An 18912-nucleotide genomic window follows, 5' to 3' on the forward strand; every position below is an offset into this window, starting at 1 on the left:
TGGGTCAGGCCACTGCCTGCAATGCCAGTATCCTATACAGGCGCAGATTCCAGTCCCAGCTGTTCTACTTCTAACCAGTTCCCTGCTAATGGGCCTGGGAAAGTAGCAGAAGACAATCTAAGTGTTAGGGCCTGTGGGAGACACAGATTGAGTTCCAAGTTCCTAGAGCAGCTTGGCCCAACCTCAGATACTGAGTGGAAGATCTCTCTTGGTTAACTCTACCTTTCAAATAAAGGAATCTTTAAAACAAGAGAAACAGGGCCAGCGCCGTGGCTCACTTGGTTAATCCTCCACCTTGTGGCGCCGGCATCCCATATGGATGCCGGGTTCTAGTCCAGGGTGCTCCTCTTCCAGTCCAGCTCTCTGCTGTGGCCCGGGAGCAGTGGAGGATAGCCCAAGTGCCTGGGCCTCTGCATCCGCATGGGAGACCAGGAAGAAGCACCTGGCTCCTGGCTTCGGATCGGCGCAGCACCGGCCATAGTAGCCATTTGGAGAATGAACCAACAGAAGGAAGACCTTTCTCTCTGTCTCTAACTCTACCTGTCAAATAAATAAGTAAAAAATAATTTTAAAAAACCAAGATAGACAAAAAACCAAAGAACAAAAACCTACAAGATGGAATATAATGGGTGTAAAGATTTAAGATGGGGGCCGGTGCTGTGGCATAGCGAGTAAAGCCGCTGCCTCCAGTGACGGCATCCCATATGGGCACTGGTTCATGTCTCGGCTGCTCCACTTCCCATCCAGCTCTCTGCTATGGCCTGGGAAAGCAGTGGAAGATGGCCCTAGTCCTTGGGGCCCTGCACCCACGAGGGAGACCCGGAAGACACTCCTGGCTTCAGATTGGTGCAGCTCCGACCATTTTGGCCAATTGGGGAGTGAACCAGCAGATGGATGACCTCTCTGCCTCCCCTTCTCTCTTTGTAGAACTCTTTCAAATAAATAAATCTTTAAAAAAAAGGCTGCCTGTTCCACTTCTGATTTGGCTTCCTGCTAATGTGCCTAGAAAGGCAGCAGTGACGGCTCAAGTAGTTGAGCCCCTGCCCTCCATGTGGGATACTAGGATGGAGATTCTGGCTCTTAGCATCAGCCTGGCTCAGGCATTGGCTACCATGGCCGCATAGGAAGTAAATCAGAGAATGGATGATCCCTCTCTTTCTGTGTCACTATGCCTTTCAAATAACTAAATCTCTTAAAAAATACTGAAAAAGACTAAAAATAATATGAGGTGGATAGAAACTGAGTGAGTTTACAATAAAGATAAATTAAGATCTACCATTAAAACTCCTCTATGTGAGACTTTTTAGAAAACACTAGAGCGTGGCCGGCACCACGGCTCAACAAGCTAATCCTCTGCCTGTGGCGCACCGGGTTCTAGTCCCGGTCGGGGTGCCGGATTTTGTCCCGGTTGCCCCTCTTCCAGGCCGGGTCTCTGCTATGGCCCAGGAGTGCAGTGGAGGATGGCCCAAGTGCTTGGGCCCTGCACCCGCATAGGAGACCAGGGGAAGCACCTGGCTCCTGGCTTCAGATCAGCGCAGTGTGTCGGCCACAGCGCGCTGGCAGCGGCGGCCATTGGAAAGTGAACCAACGGCAAAAAGGAAGACCTTTCTCTCTCTCTCACTGTCCACTCTGCCTGTCAAAAAAAAAAAAAAAAACCCACAAAAACAAAACACTAGAGCGTGTTCTCAGAACTATGGGTTATCCCAGAAACCTAGCCAATTTTATGGGAAGTGCACAGGGCAGTATTTAAGATTAACCAGATAAATGGCTATTTCATATGATTTTTTTTTTTTTTTTTTTAAGAAAAGCAGCAACTCAAACCCTTCAGCCATACACATTCCAACAACCTTTTAAGAGTGAATAGAAAAAAGTTGGTACTTAGGAAACCATGTACTTTTGATACTTAAGAGGCCAGAATTAAACATTGTAATTAATCAGCAAAATTTTATCCAGTACCTACTCCTTCCTCAGAAAATGTTTCAAGTATTTTATATAACTACCTGAACTCCTCATTTCCTAGTACTTAGCACTTACAGAAGTGATTCATCTCTAATAACTACCAGATACATAGCAAGTCTTGAAAAATATACACAAATAAGTATCACTAACCCAATTATATGCCATGACTTTAAGCTATGTGGAACATAAATTCTAAATTCTGAGAAGCTCAAATACCAATTTGAAAAGGGAAAAAAGACTAGTACTAAAGCAGAGATTTACTAATTTTATACAACACAAATACATTTTACAATTTTTTTTTTTAATTTGACAGAGTTAGACAGTGAGACCGACAGACAAAGGTCTTCCTTCCGTTGGTTCACCCCCCAAATGGCTGCTACGGCTGGAGCTACACCGATCCGAAACCAGGAGCCAGGTGCTTCTTTCTGGTCTCCCATGCGGGTGCAGGGGCCCAAGCACTTGGGCTATCCTCCACTGCTCCCGGGCCACAGCAGAGAGCTGGCCTGGAAGAGGAGCAACCGGGGCTAGAACCCAGTGCCCATATGGGATGCCAGCACTGTAGGTGGAGGATTAACCAAGTGAGCCACGGTGCCAGCCCCCATAAATACATTTTAAATACCTTTTCACCATGGGGGCAGGCTTTTAGCTTAGCAGTTAAGAATGCCTGGGTTTGGAGTCCCAGCTCTGTTCCAAATTCCAGCCTCCTGCTAATGCACACGCTGGAAGGCAGCAGGAGACAGCTCCAGTATTTGGGTCCCTATTGCCTACACGGGAGACCTGGACTTCGTTCCTGGCTCCTATTCCTGCCTTGCCAACAGAGTCACGGCAGGTCATTTGGTGAGTGAAACAGCTGGATGGGAGCTTGCTGTTGGTCTCTCAAATCTTTTTGGGGAAAAAAACACGATAACCATTGTTACTATGAAAATTTACCTTCATTTATTTTGGATATGTCCACATTAGAATTATTAAGCTGCAGTGTAGCTTGCAGAGCAGGAAGCAACTGTCTAAGAAGATTTGGGTCCTGAAGTAATGGAGGTATTGGTGACTGCGGAACAGGAGAAACGGGGACTGCTGAAGCGGATGTCGGAGGTGCAGACGTGGGATTCAGTCCAGAGGCAGAAGACGTGGAAGGAGTTGTGCAAGAATGTGATACTGCCTTGTCTCCTGGTGCAGATTCTAAATAAATAAGACAATATGGCTGAAAAAAGTTACCTGAATTTGGCAAAGCAGAACAAGCAAACATATGAGAAACGTCTGATTTCATTTAGTCCGTACAATGGAGCGCAGGAAGTGCTCAGTAAGTACCTGACAAGGTGACATAAACCCAAGTCACAAAACCTGATACCGCATTCCCATGTGTGACATACAAAGCGCCGAGCTCTGCCTACTGGGAATGCTGTCGTGAGCAGTTATATTTAACCGCATATTGAAACAGCTTCCATGATGATAAAGGAACAATTCTACGTGACTAGATTTAGATACTACATAAAATAAGGTGGAAAAAAATGTTATGACCGTGGCAACAACCTACCTATGTGAGACAATGGCCTTACTCTACAAGTCAGGACAGACATCACAGCAGTCACCTCCCACACAGACCGAGGATGTCATGTACTAGAGCTCTGTATTAGCTCAGTTTCAGAACTACAAAGTTCCCTGCTGTAATATTACATGAGGCCATGATTTATCTGTTTGTGTCAGCACTAAAATGAAGTCTTCTACTAGTAAAACGTTTAGTATTTAGAAATTAAAAAACATAAAACACGCATGGAAAATCATGACTATTTGGAAGTTTCTATTTCAAACTCTTTATTTATGGAGATTGGATGCAACAACCACCAAAGCCCTAACAGTGCTTCCGAAACATCTGACAAGCTGGTAATGTAAATTCTAAATGCTCTGAAGATTCCTGGGGTGGCTGAAGAACACAATAAGCAAGACAAGTTCTGTCAGATAAAATCAATTTAAGGTGGACTCAACTTTTAAGTCTTTAAAAACCTTTGTAGTTTTAAAAATCTTTTATAGTTACAAAAAGCTTAACAATTACATCCAAAGTATTAGCAGTCATAATATTTTTAAAAACTTCTATAAATCAAGACTATTCAATAGGAAAGCATTTTTAAAACAAGACATAAAAAGATTTTAGCAAAAACTTGAATGGCTAAGAAATGGGAAAAAAAAAAAGATGCTCCACTTCATTAATGATCACAAAAACATAAAACAGAGGAAGATATTCATTTATATCACCACAAAGATGTAAAGCCTAACAATGACAACTGTGGGCAAGAAGCAAAGCAAGGCTTACTTCACGTTTCTAATGGAGAACACCCACATCAGAGAGCCACTTGGCATTTCTAGAAAAGGATCCACTCTCTGTGCTTAGGTGTACACCCTCAGAAGAACTCAGAGATGTAAGGCAGGTTGTAAGAAAGAGCACCACACCTGCTTTATTTCAGCACAACACCAGAAGTACATGGAGGCTGGACGAGACAAAGAGCACAAAATGCCATCTTCATGCCATGAAATTGTCAACACAGCGGGGCTCTAATGCAAAAACACAGACCCTCAGGCAGCAACACACACTCCACACTGACAAGGCTGGTCTGAAGACCAAAGATGGACACTTGTCAAAGCATTTTTTTGTAGACAGTTAAGATAGCACATACAACATATGACCTTTAGACTTGTTATGAAGTCATGCAGGTTTCAGGAGTACCACAGTTGAGCAGTAACTTTAAATCTTCATTTTCAACTCTCAGAACTAAACATTCACCATCCTTCACATTCCTGGGCAGGTGCCAAATTACTAGCAAGCTTACAGAAAAGGGCCTCCCCATCAGTCTTTGTACAACACTATTACAACGGTCATCAGAATTAGGGACAACAGCTCTCTACAAATGACATATCTCAGAGCTGCTTTCCTTGCATTTCAAAGACATGCTGCTACCCATGCTCCACTGGGTAGGGCTAAGACGCTCTTCTCTACTAAGGCATGCATCTTAAATCATGGTCCTAGATCCAGCAGACTTTGTGCTTGGCTTTCGCTGGTCTGGACTGATAGACAAATAAACCCGAATGAAATGATAAAACATGTATGTTGTATCAGCACATTTCTCCAGATCATATCCCTTAAAGGTTCTTCCACATACAGCTTACAGACATGTTGATTAACGTTCACAATGAAGAAGGTAGAAGGCGATGCAAGGTGTTTTCAATTTTGCCTGGGTGCCGTCCAATCTTTTCACAGACTTGCAAAGTTACAGAGGACCATCCAGCCCCTGGCCCACAAAATTAAATCTATAGCAGGCCAATTTTTAAGTTGATGATTCTGTATGACCTGAGCATGATGCTAGAAATATCCAAATGGTCCTCAGTAGATAAAGGGTCCGTACCCCTTAAAAATTTTTCAGTTGGCCCCTCATGTCAAGCAAAGGAAACACTCCAAATCAGAAAGCCAATATGCATCACTTCAAAGGAACAAAAGTAACAAAAACTTCAACACCCCTAATTTCCAATTACAACAGGGTTATTTATCCTGACTTTTTCAATTTTGTGAGGAATTAAAAATGCAAAAATCATTGTGAAAATCAGTGGAGTCTTCTTCAGACTTGGGCGACCCACTGGGGAAAGGACATCTCTGGAAGTCGGTAGTTCTCTGCTAAAAGGTTTGGTTTTACATGTAAGTTCTCAATAAACAGGAACAGAATCACCTCAGAAGTTTAGAGCCCTCGCCTCTATCTGATGAACCTAGGGAAGCCTACACATACATACGACCCGTGGGAAGTTCAACTTGAGACTCTGGCAACCCTTGCTGGCTCTGAAGAAACATAGTAAACCTCCAAAAACATTTTAAAAGACTGCACAAGGCGGAGTTCAGAGCGGAGTAAGAACAAAACCAGAGAAAGCGGAGACTGTTCAGACAGGTTCTCAGAGTGCCACGCTCACCATCTGTCACAGCCTCCAGGCCTCCCACAAGACACACCACATAAACACCCTTCAGAGCAGCTGCAGGTTATTCAGTTCGTTATATCAGATGTTTCAAAGTACACACGTAACTGAATGTAACACAAATGTAACAATGCGAGTCCAAGTTTCATATTGAAGGTCCTCGTTGGGTAGCACTCCCCTGTGCCCAGAGAGCCCTCAGATCCACCACACTGCCCAGCACCTTTTTACGGTGTAACAACAGTAATTTTCCCTCGCTTCTACTTTAACATAGCTCCTCCAGGAACGGAATCTTGCTTTATTTGCCTCAGTCAGCCCTAGTGCAAGAATCGGAACTGGCACCAGAATGACACCAACATAGATTCGTTGACTGGATGCCTGGTTCTGCTACACAGGCATGGGTACCTATCTATGCATGCTCCATTTCGTAACTTAATCTCTTTTGAAGGCATTTTAAACTTACTTTTCCAATTGACATCTCTATGACTTTAGGCCTCTAACCAATTCTGCAACACACACAACTGTGTGTATATACTGTTTGAATAGGTAAAACTGCTTTCCCTCCTTTTATGTTGTAATTATGAACTGATGTGTACTTCCAATTACTGCCAGAAGGGGGAGGAAACTGCCAAAAGTACTTGTTACTACAAAGTATCTTTTAAAGACTGAACCTAGAATAGCATGGCAACTATTCTAAAGATCCTTTTAAAATACCCCAAAGAACATAAACCAAAGTTTCTTTGTGAGCTATTTCTCTTTGTGATACACAATACAATCTAAAAAGAAACTGATAAAAACAGCACTTTTATCATTAACTTCCTACGGTTTTGACAGTGTGTAACACTAAACAGGACACTAAAGCTCAGTCTGCCTTCTACCCTCTGCAGTGGTGCTCCACAGGAGACGTGGAACACGTTTTGAAGGAAAGAAGATGACACAGCAAATGTAGCAGAGAAAACAAGGCAGCTAGGCCCAATCTCTGTTCCCCGTCTTCCTATGACTTGCATTTCAAGTTACTTGACATACACATAATGAGTATCTTTAGGCATGTATCCTTTCAGAACCTTTTCCATGTATTTATAAATGTACATAAATTTGCTTTACAATAGATATTAACTTTTGCAACTCATCTCATTAAGCTGAAAAAAATATTCGCACTATACAGATAAAACATTAGTGCATTTTTAAACCTTTGACAGATTTTGAAAAACTGACCGCCACATGAGCATTACCTTGCACATTCCCGCCAACTGTTTCTCCACATCCAAACAGTAACTGTCACTAACCATACGCAAAACAGCAGCTCACGTTTTAACCTTAGTTTCCAATATGTATCGGCAATCTTATCCTTGTACCAGCGTAAAAGCATTGCAACATAGCAGACAAAATGTTCCACTCTAAGTGTACAATGCAGGGACGTTAAGTACATGTCAGTCTTGTGCACTGACCACCACCACACATCTCCAGAACCATTCCATCTTCCCAAACACTGCCCACTACGTGGCTAACTCATCACTCACACTGCCTGCCAGCTCCTGTACCCACTGTTCTGTCTCCACAGGAATTTACGTGTGGCCTCTGCACGCAATCATACACGTATTTACCCTTGTGCTCCTGCCTTGTTCCTCAAGGCTCATTCATGCTGTGTCAGGGTATCAGAGCTCCATTTCTTTCATGGTGGCTAAGGCTGCACATACAAAGTATCACACTGTTCATCTTCTCATATCCGATGGCAATGGACGCTGGGGTTGTTTCTATCTAGTATCTGCTGTCAATAATTGCTACCAACAGTGGTGTCTCTGCCTTTATCCAGGAGTGAAACTGCTGGATGCCACAGGTAATCCTCTCAATTCTTTGAGGAACTGCCAAACTGTGTTCCACAGGGGCTCTATCATAAGCAGTGCACAGGGTTCCAATTTCTCTACACCCTAAAACAAACAAATCTGCTCTTTATTTCTACTTTAAAAAACCACAACTACTCATACTAATGGGCATGACAGGCACGGAATTGTGGTTCTGATTTGCGTTTCCCTGGTGATTAACGATGCTGACCATCTTCTCATGTGTCCACTGGCCACCAGAATATGTTCTTTGGAGAAGGATCACTTAGGTAAAGTCTGCCCACATTTGAATTGGGTTTTCTGATGTTACTGTTACACTCCTTTATATATTCTAGATATTAACCCTGTATCACATGTATGATTTATAAATATTTTCTCACTCTAGGGTTGCCTCTTCTTGACTGTATCCTTGACACACAGAGGTTAATACTGGTGAATTCAATTTATTTTTCCTTTAGTTGCCTATGCTTTTGGTGTCATATTCAAGAAATCACTGATAAAAAGTAACATCACGAAGGTAAGCCTCCTATAGTTTTTTTCTGAGTCTATTTTCTTTGACCCAATGTTCTGTATAAATTCTTAACGTATCTTATCAAAATACTGCAAATATTTTCTCCCAAAAGTTGTCTGTCAGTTGACTGTACCTCTGTTATAAAGAAATCTTAGATGTCTTACCTGGTCAGATTTATCAACTTTTTAAAAGGCAAATGCATTTTAGGTCTTAAGAAGGTCTTCCTGGGCCGGCTCTGTGGCACAGGGGTTAAGCCTCTGCCTGCCGTGCTGGCATTCCAATTAGGTGCCAGTTCAAGTCCCGACTACTCCATTTCTGATCCAGCTCTCTGCTATGGCCTGGGACAGCAGCAGCAGATGGCCCCTAGTGCTTGGGCCCCTGCACCCACATGGGAGACCTGGAGGAAGCTCCAGGCTCCTGGTTTCACATCAGCCAGCTTCAGTCAGTGTGGCCAACTGGGGAGTGAACCAGAAGACTTTTCTCTTTCAAGTAAATAGATCTTTAAATTTAAATAATAAAAGTTTTTCTTTAATTAGCATCAAATAATACCCAATGTTTTCTAAAGTTCTTTTGTGTCATAGTTGTTTCTCTTGCGTACCTGTTCAAAATGCCACCTCTAAGAAGTTGATCAAATACTATTTAGTTTAACTAACCAAGATTAAATTCCTCCACAAATATATACTCAGTTACTTAACAAATATTGGAGTAATTTTATGGCCAGTCTTTCTAATTTTTCATGAGATTCAGTATTCCTAAAAATCATTTTGAAGCAAAGCATCTGAGGACTGAAGATGATCCACTATAGCCAATTAATGAACTTCTATGGCTAATGACTTAACACATAATGAAGACTTCAGTTCATTCAAATTTCATGCAGTTGCCATGTACCATAAAAACACACGAGAACTTTATTCTAAGTGACTTACACGTCAAATTACTGCATCACACAAAATCTCCACCCCGCCATGAGGAAATGAGCCATGCTGTTTAGACAGGCTAATCCTCTGAGACCTAAACATCAGGTCACTGAACAGGTCTGCTTCGGTAGCTATTTTGTTTCACTTTCAAACTTACCTATGCCACTAAATCCTAACTCTAAAATACTGAATGAGAAAACTGCTTTTTATGCTCACTAAATTCTTCTAGGGGCAGGCATTTGGCACAGAAGTTAAGCCACTATCTGGGACAACTTCAGCCCACACTGGAGTGCTGGGTTTGAGTCCTGGCTCTAAGCTCCAGTCCAGCTTCCTGCTTATGTGCACCCTGGGAGGCAGCAGGCGATGGCTCAAGTAGTTGGGTTCCTGCCACTCACATGAGAGAACTGGATGGAGTTCTGGGCGCCTAGTTTTGACCTGGCACAGTTCTGGCTGTTGTAGGCTTTTCAAATAAATAACACATTTTTAAAAAATTTATAATTCTGTGCCGGCGCCACGGCTCAATAGGCTAATCCTCCACCTTGCAGTGCTGGCACCCCGGGTTCTAGTCCTGGTCGGAGCGCTGGATTCTGTCCTGGTTGCCCCTCTTCCAGGCCAGCTCTCTGCTGTGGCCTTGGAGTGCAGTAGAAGATGGCCCAAGTCATTGGGCCCTGCACCCCATGGGAGACCAGGAGAAGCACCTGGCTCCTGGCTTTGGATCGGTGCGGTGCGCCAGCCGTAGAGGCCACTGAGGGGTGAACCAACAGCAAAAAGGAAGACCTTTCTCTCTCTCTCTCTCTCTCACTGTCCAAAACACACACACACACACACACCCCAGAAAACAGGAAGCTCAACATGAGTAACATGGATATCTTCACTGAGGAAAAAAAAATTTAGCGTAATGAACATTTCATAAATTTAGAGTAACTAGAACAATCTGAAAGTATCGAAACTGTTAGACTTCTTTTTTTTTTTTTTTGGACAGGCAGAGTGGACAGTGAGAGACAGACAGAAAGGTCTTCCTTTTTGTCGTTGGTTCACCCTCCAATGGTCGCTGCGGCCGGCTCATCTCGCTGATCCGAAGCCAGGAGCCAGGTGCTTATCCTGGTCTCCCATGGGGTGCAGGGCCCAAGCACTTGGGCCATCCTCCACTGCCTTCCCAGGCCACAGCAGAGAGCTGGCCTGGAAGAGGGGCAACCGGGACAGAATCCGGTGCCCCGACCGGTACTAGAACCCGGTGTGCTGGCGCTGCTAGGCGGAGGATTAGCCTGTTGAGCCACGGCCAGACATCTTCCTTAAGGAAGTAAAATCGTCTGATTTACACACAAGGAAAGTACTTGGAAAGACTATACAATTTCCCCTATAAAACAGGCAATTCACCAAGTTTATCAAATTTCTTCCTCTAAGTTTAAAATTACCATACATAAAATTCTGTATATAGTACCTGATTAGCAAATACACTTTGTACAATTTACACTTGAGTCACCTCCAATTTGTTCACAATTTTAAATTACCAAAGTCTTAACTGATAATTTGTTATCTTTCATTACATATGGTTTTGGGGAAAGATTTTGGAGAAGCCACCTGAAATACTCTAACACGTGTTTGAACTGTTCAGGCCTCCCATTTCTACGGTAAGAGATAGTCTCTTCCTTTCTAGTGTTGTTTCAAGGAATACATTAAGTATATGTAAAATAATTAGCACCGACTCTGGTTCACAGTCATGTTTAACTAAGGTTGTCGGAAACGGTGACTGAAGCATGGGGAATGAGGGGAAAGAAGGTGAGCACAGCACAAAATGCAGTAAAACACAATGTCTAACCTAAACATAACTGTCTGAAAAAACTAAAATAGTGTGATGAGCACTAAAATAGACAAAGGGCCAAGTGCCTGGGAAATGGACTGGGAGAGGTTAACTGACAGTTAAGAACCTGAAGGATGTGAGATTTTGACTTTCAAGAAAGAATACTGAGTTCAGCAGGACAGGAACAGACAAGGAACGTCCAGAAACACACACGCCTGCAACAGAGCAATTGTAGGGAATGTGGAGTGGAATGCCTGGAGGTCAAACTAGGGAGACACACGGCTTACTTAGGAGTATAGACTTTATCCTCTGCATAATGGCAAACCAGTACAAGCCTTTAAGCAAGAAAGCAACAGAGTCCAGTCTCAACTTTAGGATGGTGGTGCTGCAGTGAGTGAGCGGACCGGGCAGGAAGGACAGGGAGATAATCAGAAGCCTGCTTCAAGAGAGATGACCTGAGTTTCAATAATGGAAGTAGCAGTAACAATAGAAAGGGTACACACAAATGAAATACAGCAAAGAGTGCAAAGATTGTCAAAAGGTGGCAGAAATGTGCCTGGTCTTGAGAATACCAGAGAACAAGCTGACACTTAATTCTGTTAGTTACTGAGAATCTAATAAATTGTGGGAAAGGGAGAAATTTGGGACACTCTGTATCCGAGGACATTTAACAAATACAGCATGCAGAAGGGAATAAAACCAAAGATAATGATAAAAAGAGGACACGTTAAGCAAGACAAAGTATGGTGCTACCGTTTAAGGAGAAGAGACTAGAACAAGGAACCTGCATGACAGTACTATCACAGAAGCCCAGGAGAGCTGTGAAGTGTTGTTAGATGAACAAATGGGAACCTGAATAAAGACTTCAGAAGGTCTCAAGGTTTTTAACTTTAGGGTTTTTCTAAATAAGTTTTTCTGTGATCAGATAAACAAAATTATAGGAACTGGGGGAAAAAACCTATCAATTTTGGTACAAAGGACTTTAACATTTGAAACAAGCATTAATCTGTTTAACTGTATACTGTATAGTAAAAATATTAGTTTAGTACTCTGAAACACACTGCTGTAGTACAAAGGAAAATCAAATAGCACACACAAGAGAAAACCAGAGGCAAAAGTAAAGCAGCTATGTGACTCCTTCGTCAACAGTCCAAAACAATTCGTCAAGCAATTGACTGGGCTTAAAAACTCAAACTCTTCATCTCCTAAACTCACAGGACATTTCAAAAATTCATCAACACTTACTAATGGCCTGCCAACTGGTCTAACCATGAAAATTTGTCTTTTAACTTCCTTAGTTAAAAAAAAAAATACTGTGAGGTAAAAGTCAGAGTCAACAGTTCATGCAAATGTACTTCTTATCACACAGCTTCCACCTCCCAAGTAGTTGTTGTCACACTTCTTTTTTGAATATGCTATGGTTATTAACAGAGTTGGCTAAACATAATTTGTATTGCAATGTTTCACTTCAGACTTAAAATCAAATTCAGACATTAGTTAACTTGAGACTCATGACTCAGTTTTCTAACTCACAAAACAAAACCAACGAGTTCATGTTGTACAAAAACAAGCTTTGTCTGTTCATAGTAGACTTTAATTAAGAGAAAATCAATTTCTAGACTATCGAGACAACTACCACAAGAGTATTTTACATAAGTACAAAGGGACAGTTATTAGACTGACAAGTTACTTAAACCACTTTTGTTATAAATTAAGCACTTGATGTCAGTGTCAAAGGAAAACATGGTTCTGAGGCTTGATAATAAATTACAAGAAAAGGCAAAGTACTGCTAACTCTAGACCTAAATTTATGCAGCAACAGTCTAAAAAACTTAAAAAAACTTATCGATAAGAGTCTTAAGCCAAAGGAAATAATGTACTATAGCAGAAACTCTAGTTCACGCGCAGCATCTAGTAGTAACGGCATACCTTTTCTTTCTGTTTTCTGTGCAGGGACAGAAGATGTGGGTGTAGGCAGTTTTGATAAAGTAGATGCTCCATTAGCATCAAATGATTTCTTTGGCTGGTGATCAGACTGCAGCGTAAATGGACTAGAAGGAAGAGTGCCTGGGGCAGCAGTTGGATGAACCACTGGTTTGATGGGGTGCTGTACTGGCGCAGAACTACTGTGAGTCTCTGCTCTTGGCAGTCTGTAGTCTCTGTCATTGTGTCTGCTTGTCTGAGACAGAATATTCTGTGGGAGCAAACTACTGGCATCACTGGAATGCTTGTCTTCCACTTTAGTTCACAGTTCGAAAAAAGATGTTGGAATGACAGAAGGGGGAAGAAAAAAGATTACGTTAGAATCCTGTCTTTAACATCAGCTGATTCAGCAACATTCTTGTTCTTATATATCTTTCAATAAAACTGCAAGCCCAGTTAGTTTCTGCAGTTTTACCACTGGTATATAAATATCCAAATAGTAAAAGAGTTTTACTCAACTATAAATATCTATACTCAAATTTCCGGTGGGCTATTCATTCCTTAGGATTCTTCAGAACCACACTGTTGTTCAAACAAAACATAAAAAAAAAAAAAAAAAATCAGTATTTAGAGTTACACCATTTCACTCAAAAAATTTTAATGTTATAAAACAGAAAAAGTGTTTTTCTGTAACATATGGACCATAAATTCAAATTAAATTATCCACAGTGGTTCAACTGCAAAGAAATATCAGCTTTATTAGCCTGATTCCTCTAAAAACTATGGTACTAAACAGCAGCTCTAAAGTAGTTTATGCCAGAATGTAAATGGCCTCATGTAAGATGACTGAGCAAACCATCTAGTATGTAAACCAATTCAGCTTTCTTAATACTAACAAACACCAGAGTAACAAAATCATGTTACTTTCAGATAATGCTATCTGAAAATAGAAATCCTACAAACTGGTATCACCGATTATATTAAAACAGATTCTCTGTCAATCTAAAACCAAAAGAAATTTTAAATTCAGAAACAGGCACGGAAAAGTCTAAGCTCTACCCATAAATTGATGGGAAGCACTATTTCCACAAAACAACATGACAAAAGGAAAATCTGGACAATCACGTTCACTAAGTTTATATTTACCAAAAAAATCTCTACCCTGAACTCCAAAATGCCAATCAGTAACTGGACTTAAAGTAACCAAGGAAACACTAACATTCCAGTATATGATGCACCACCACTCCCATTTACTGCTGCTTTTCCCAATTCAAAGACCAATATAGCAAAGAAAGACACACAAACTGCAAGTCAATTTTAAATCTGTCAGTACAAAACCACTGTGTCATAACACAATAAAACGCATTGGGATAGTCAAAAATGCCAATCACATCAAAACCCAAGGTCTTTTGACAGTGACAATATATGAAATTAGTAGACTGAGGTATCTCAGCCTGTAATGCCATTGCATCGTAAACTACCAACCTCCATGGACATAAAATACTCAAAGTTTTATTCCAGAGTTTTTATTACAATAGAAACCTCGTGATTGAATAGGAATAATATCACCCTCAGTTCTACCACTTTACTACCAAGAACTTTTCATTGACTATAAGAAAATTACATTTCCAGTTCACATGCTATAGTCAAATGTATTAAATATACTCAAGATAAACATTAAAAATCATACTTGTACTATTTCTAAGTGTTAAAAAGCAGTGTGTGTGTGTGAGGGGGCATTACAGGATCCAAGGAAGCCACTGCCACACAGCCTATCACAACTCTAAACAGAAGGCACTGAGGTAGCCAACTGTGTGTAAACGACCCCTGGGAATACGCTGCTAGCACCTAGCAAGTACATGCAGGGTGTTGGGTGTCGTGTTCAACAACCTACACCAAGACAGCTTCCCACAACCAAGACCTGCCAGACTTAAAAATGCCACTAATGCTAAGAGAAACCCCAACAAGGTTTCTCTAAATACACAGCATTCACTCTAATAAGCCACAGTTCAGAGATGGAAACATTCTACTAATAAGCTTTTCAATGTCAAGTTGTACTAACATATCCCTCAAAACTTAATGTATCTTCCCAAACCTTCCCCCTCTTAGCCATCACACTTCTGTGGGTAGTCACCAACAGGTTTTCAGCCTCACCCTATGGACTGGACATACAGGAAAACTGCCAACATTTTTTGATAGGCAAACGAACACTTAAATGGCTTACTGACCATTACTACCACAGCAATTACAGCTCACTTGATCACTAAAAAGGAAAAAGCAATGATACAAAGTGAAGTCCCTTCTCAACCATTTCAAAATGCCAAGGGAAAAAAGGTGTTAGAGCAGAATTTCATTTCAATATAGCCACAGACCCACTAAATCCTCATTTGCTTAGGACTCAGGTTAAGTGTGCAGGTAAGAACCACAATTTCATTTGTAGCAGAAAAGGACGAAAACTACCCACATGTCCACAAAGAAGGTACATCAAAACAATGCAATACTGGGCAGACAAGAGAGCAAATATGCAATTACAAATGCACATAAAAACACAGCCCTAAAATATTACTGAGAAAAAAAAACAGCTCAAAGCCAGTAATATACAATCCCATTTTTGGTATAAAAGATACATACATAATTTCAACACAAACAAAGGAATAATTCTCAAAATGTTACTATGTGTTTTTTTTTTAAACCCTCTTACCTGTCCTGTAATTTTTTTATTATTATTATTTTTTTAAATAAAAATGCCTTCCTTTGCAATCATGAAGAAGGAGCTGGTGTTGTGGCACAGCAGGTTAAACCACTGCCCGTGACACCAGCATCTCAGATCAGAGAGCCAACTCAAATCCTGGCTCCTCCACTTCCCATTCAGCTCTCTCCTAACACACCTGGGAAAGCAGTCACATACAAATGCTTGGGCCCCTGCCACCCTCATGAGACCTGGATGAAGCTCCTGGCTTTGGCCTGGCCCAGACATTGCAGCCATTTGGGAATGAATCAGTGGATGGAAGATCTCTCTCTCTCTCTCTCTCTCTTGCTATAACTCTGCCCTTCAAATCTTTTTTAAAAGGTCATAAAGAAAAAAACAATAAACTACTGAGTCTAAGAAACAGATGCATACAGATAAACAATTTAAAAACATAAAAATAGTTATTTTCACTTTCTGTCAGATCTTGATAAATTTCTCCCTTCATTTATTATACCCAAAGGGAAAGAGGTTATTTTCAAAAAAAGATACTAGGCTCTGCTCTTTCTCCTCTTTGGGAATCCTCACCCACTAAATGAAGAAGCTGGCCCAATCCAGTGTTGCACAACTTCAGGATCTAGTCAGCCAGGACAAGACACCTGCTGTGCCAACAAATCTTTACTTACTTAAAAAAAAAAAAAAAAAAAAAAAAAGAAGGGGGTGTTTTTCATCTCTCAATAATCCTCTATGTATGTACCCCCTCAGTTTGATCAGAATGCCCGGAAGCTGGGTGCTCTTAGTTACTTCAAAAGGAATGCCTCCTGTGCAGAGTGATGATGACTTCAGTGCGTGGGCCTCTGTCACTCGATGTGGGAGAGCTGACTCAGAGTTCCCAGCCCCAGGCTTTGGCAATGCCCAGTCAGGTTGAGGACATTCAGGGAGAAACCAGCAGATGGAAGCATTCTCTGTCTCTCAAACAAGGGGTTGTGAGGAGGTGTGCTGTCTTGCTTTTGTTTGCCAGAAGTCAATGACTTAATAGAAAACCCAAGTCTTTTGTCACAAAATAGTGTTCTTTAATATCCAGTTATTTAAAATCAATGTTTTTTAAAAACTGAGTATAATTTCATTAATAAATTTAAAATTTTAATGTTCCTAGGAAAACACTTTAAACAGTCATCCAGAACTATGTTTTATCTTAAGCTATTTTCCCCTAAATAATCAGCATTCCTTCCTAAAACCAAAACACACCCCTAGTTTTTGTTAAGTTACAGAAGCAGGATTCAAATGCTCAAGTCTAAGAATTTCCAGAACCCATTATTTTTAAATTCTTTTCAAACCTAAAGCTCAGTAAAGAATTCTACATGAAATTTAAATTTCATTCTGGGCAGAAGACAACACTGGAAATAGAGTATCTTCAAGTGAAACTTCAAATTTAGAAAACAAATCAAAAAACAAATGTGTAATGTTCCTCAAACCATTCTATTTGTATTAAATTTGCTTTCAAAAGATCAGTAGGACATGCCTACAATTTGATTTATAGAAGAGTACCTTAGAAGAAAGGGCTCTATAAAAGTTTTTTAAGAAGCATTTTTATCACTGTTGTACAAGCTCCATACAGAGATGTCTAACAGACCTACGATCAGGGAGAAAGGCACATATTCTCCACTTACAAAGGGGTTACACCCTGACAAACCCGTTAAGTTGAAAAGATCATTAAATTGAAAATGCATTTAATAACACCCAAGCTACCAAAAATCACAGCTTTGCCTAGCCCACCTCAAACATGCTCAGAACACTTAAAAGTGCCCTATGGCCTACGGCAGGGGGCGGTGAGGGGACAGAAGAGCACCATCTAGCAAAAAACCTATTTTATAATAAAGCACTGTCTCATGTAATTTATTGAGCTGTACTGAAAGTGAAACAAAAATGATTGTATGGGTATATATTTAGGCCACTGCAAGTAAAAAATCCTGAGTTAAACTATCTACATCTGAACAGAAAAGTTTCTCATTGATAACGAACAGTCATTACGTCACTATGCCGGTACCCATGATTCAATTACTGGATTGAAATCCACTCAGTTTTGTATCTGGATAGAAAAGCCAATCCTGGCTGGCGCCATGGCTTAACAGGCTAATCCTCCACCTTGCGGCGATGGCACACCAGGTTCTAGTCCCGGTTGGGGTGCCGGATTCCATCCCGGTTGCCCCTCTTCCAGGCCAGCTCTCTGCTGTGGCCCGGGAGTGCAGTGGAGGATGGCCCAAGTGCTTGGGCCCTGCACCCACATGGGAGACCAGGAGAAGCACCTGGCTCCTGGCTTCGGATCAGCGAGATGCGCCAGCTGCAGCTGCCATTGGAGGGTGAACCAACGGCAAAAAGGAAGACCTTTCTCTCTGTCTCTCTCTCTCTCACTATCCACTCTGCCTCTCAAAAAAAAAAAAAAAGAAAAAAGAAAAAAGAAAAGAAAAGCCAATCCCAAACATAAGATTTTATCAGCTACCATCCTGATCACATTTTAGCTACTATGGGTGGTGAGATAGACACACATGTCCTATTCCACTGTGTACCCTTCACTTCTCAAGAAAGAAGCTGGGGGAGGCTAGGTAGGAAAGACTAAGCAGAGTGCTGGTTCTATTTACTTTGATTAATGCATAGCAATGCACAGATTTGTGATGTATGAATGACAGCAATAATCCAACATTACAGTGGTTAGAGACAAAATTAATACTTACTTCCACTGGCAAACCCACTAGTGGCTGTCGCCTGCATCACCTCTCTTCTGTAATCTCTGTCTTTCGGGAAGCTATTAACTGCCATCTTGTTTGCTTCTTTTTGTCTCTGTTCTCTAAAAATAGAAAATAGATAAGCCCATAAAAATCACATCAAGGACATGGGTACCCATAATAGCTCCTGCCAAATATTCAAACAGTATATAGAAAATCAAAGAACTGAATATGGTCTATAATTTACCTGGTATGGAGGTAAGCACACAGAACACTAATGTTTCTTCATGATGGCAAAAGTATACCAAGTATTTAAACCACTAACAGCACAGAAAACTTCACAGTATTAATTCTACATATGTAAAAGACATGAGCATGATTGTCCCAAAAGATCTACAAACCTGTATTATAAATTATAACAGAAATGCACAAATGGAGATTAACAATGTAAGCATTTTATTAAATATACTAACTGCTCATAAGAACCTTATGGGCAGCTACTTTCCTACATTTTAAGACAAATTATAGAAAACACAGTAAACAGGTCAACAACTGCAATTGAAAGAGGGAGTGATGGTGTCTCCATAAAGAATCTAAAATTCAAAT

The 18912-nt window shown here is 41.0% G+C and overlaps 1 protein-coding gene across 5 annotated transcripts in view; it reads right to left on the reverse strand.

Annotated features, from left to right (window-relative positions):
• The window catches only part of WAC (WW domain containing adaptor with coiled-coil), a 90388-nt gene that overhangs the window by 12112 nt on the left and 59364 nt on the right, over window positions 1–18912 (reverse strand). For 4 of the 5 annotated variants that reach the window (XM_062211099.1, XM_062211098.1, XM_062211097.1 and 1 more), the window contains exons 6-8: window positions 18316–18428; window positions 12904–13212; window positions 2890–3135 (exon numbers count right to left, since the gene is read on the reverse strand). In XM_062211099.1, coding sequence (XP_062067083.1) covers window positions 2890–3135; window positions 12904–13212; window positions 18316–18428 — 668 coding nt within the window. The remainder of the gene's footprint in view (window positions 1–2889; window positions 3136–12903; window positions 13213–18315; window positions 18429–18912) is intronic. The other variant, XM_062211102.1, reaches the window with a different exon arrangement.

The sequence above is a fragment of the Lepus europaeus genome, chromosome 14 (genome assembly GCF_033115175.1).
Source record: "Lepus europaeus isolate LE1 chromosome 14, mLepTim1.pri, whole genome shotgun sequence".
Classification (NCBI taxonomy): Eukaryota; Metazoa; Chordata; class Mammalia; order Lagomorpha; family Leporidae; genus Lepus; species Lepus europaeus.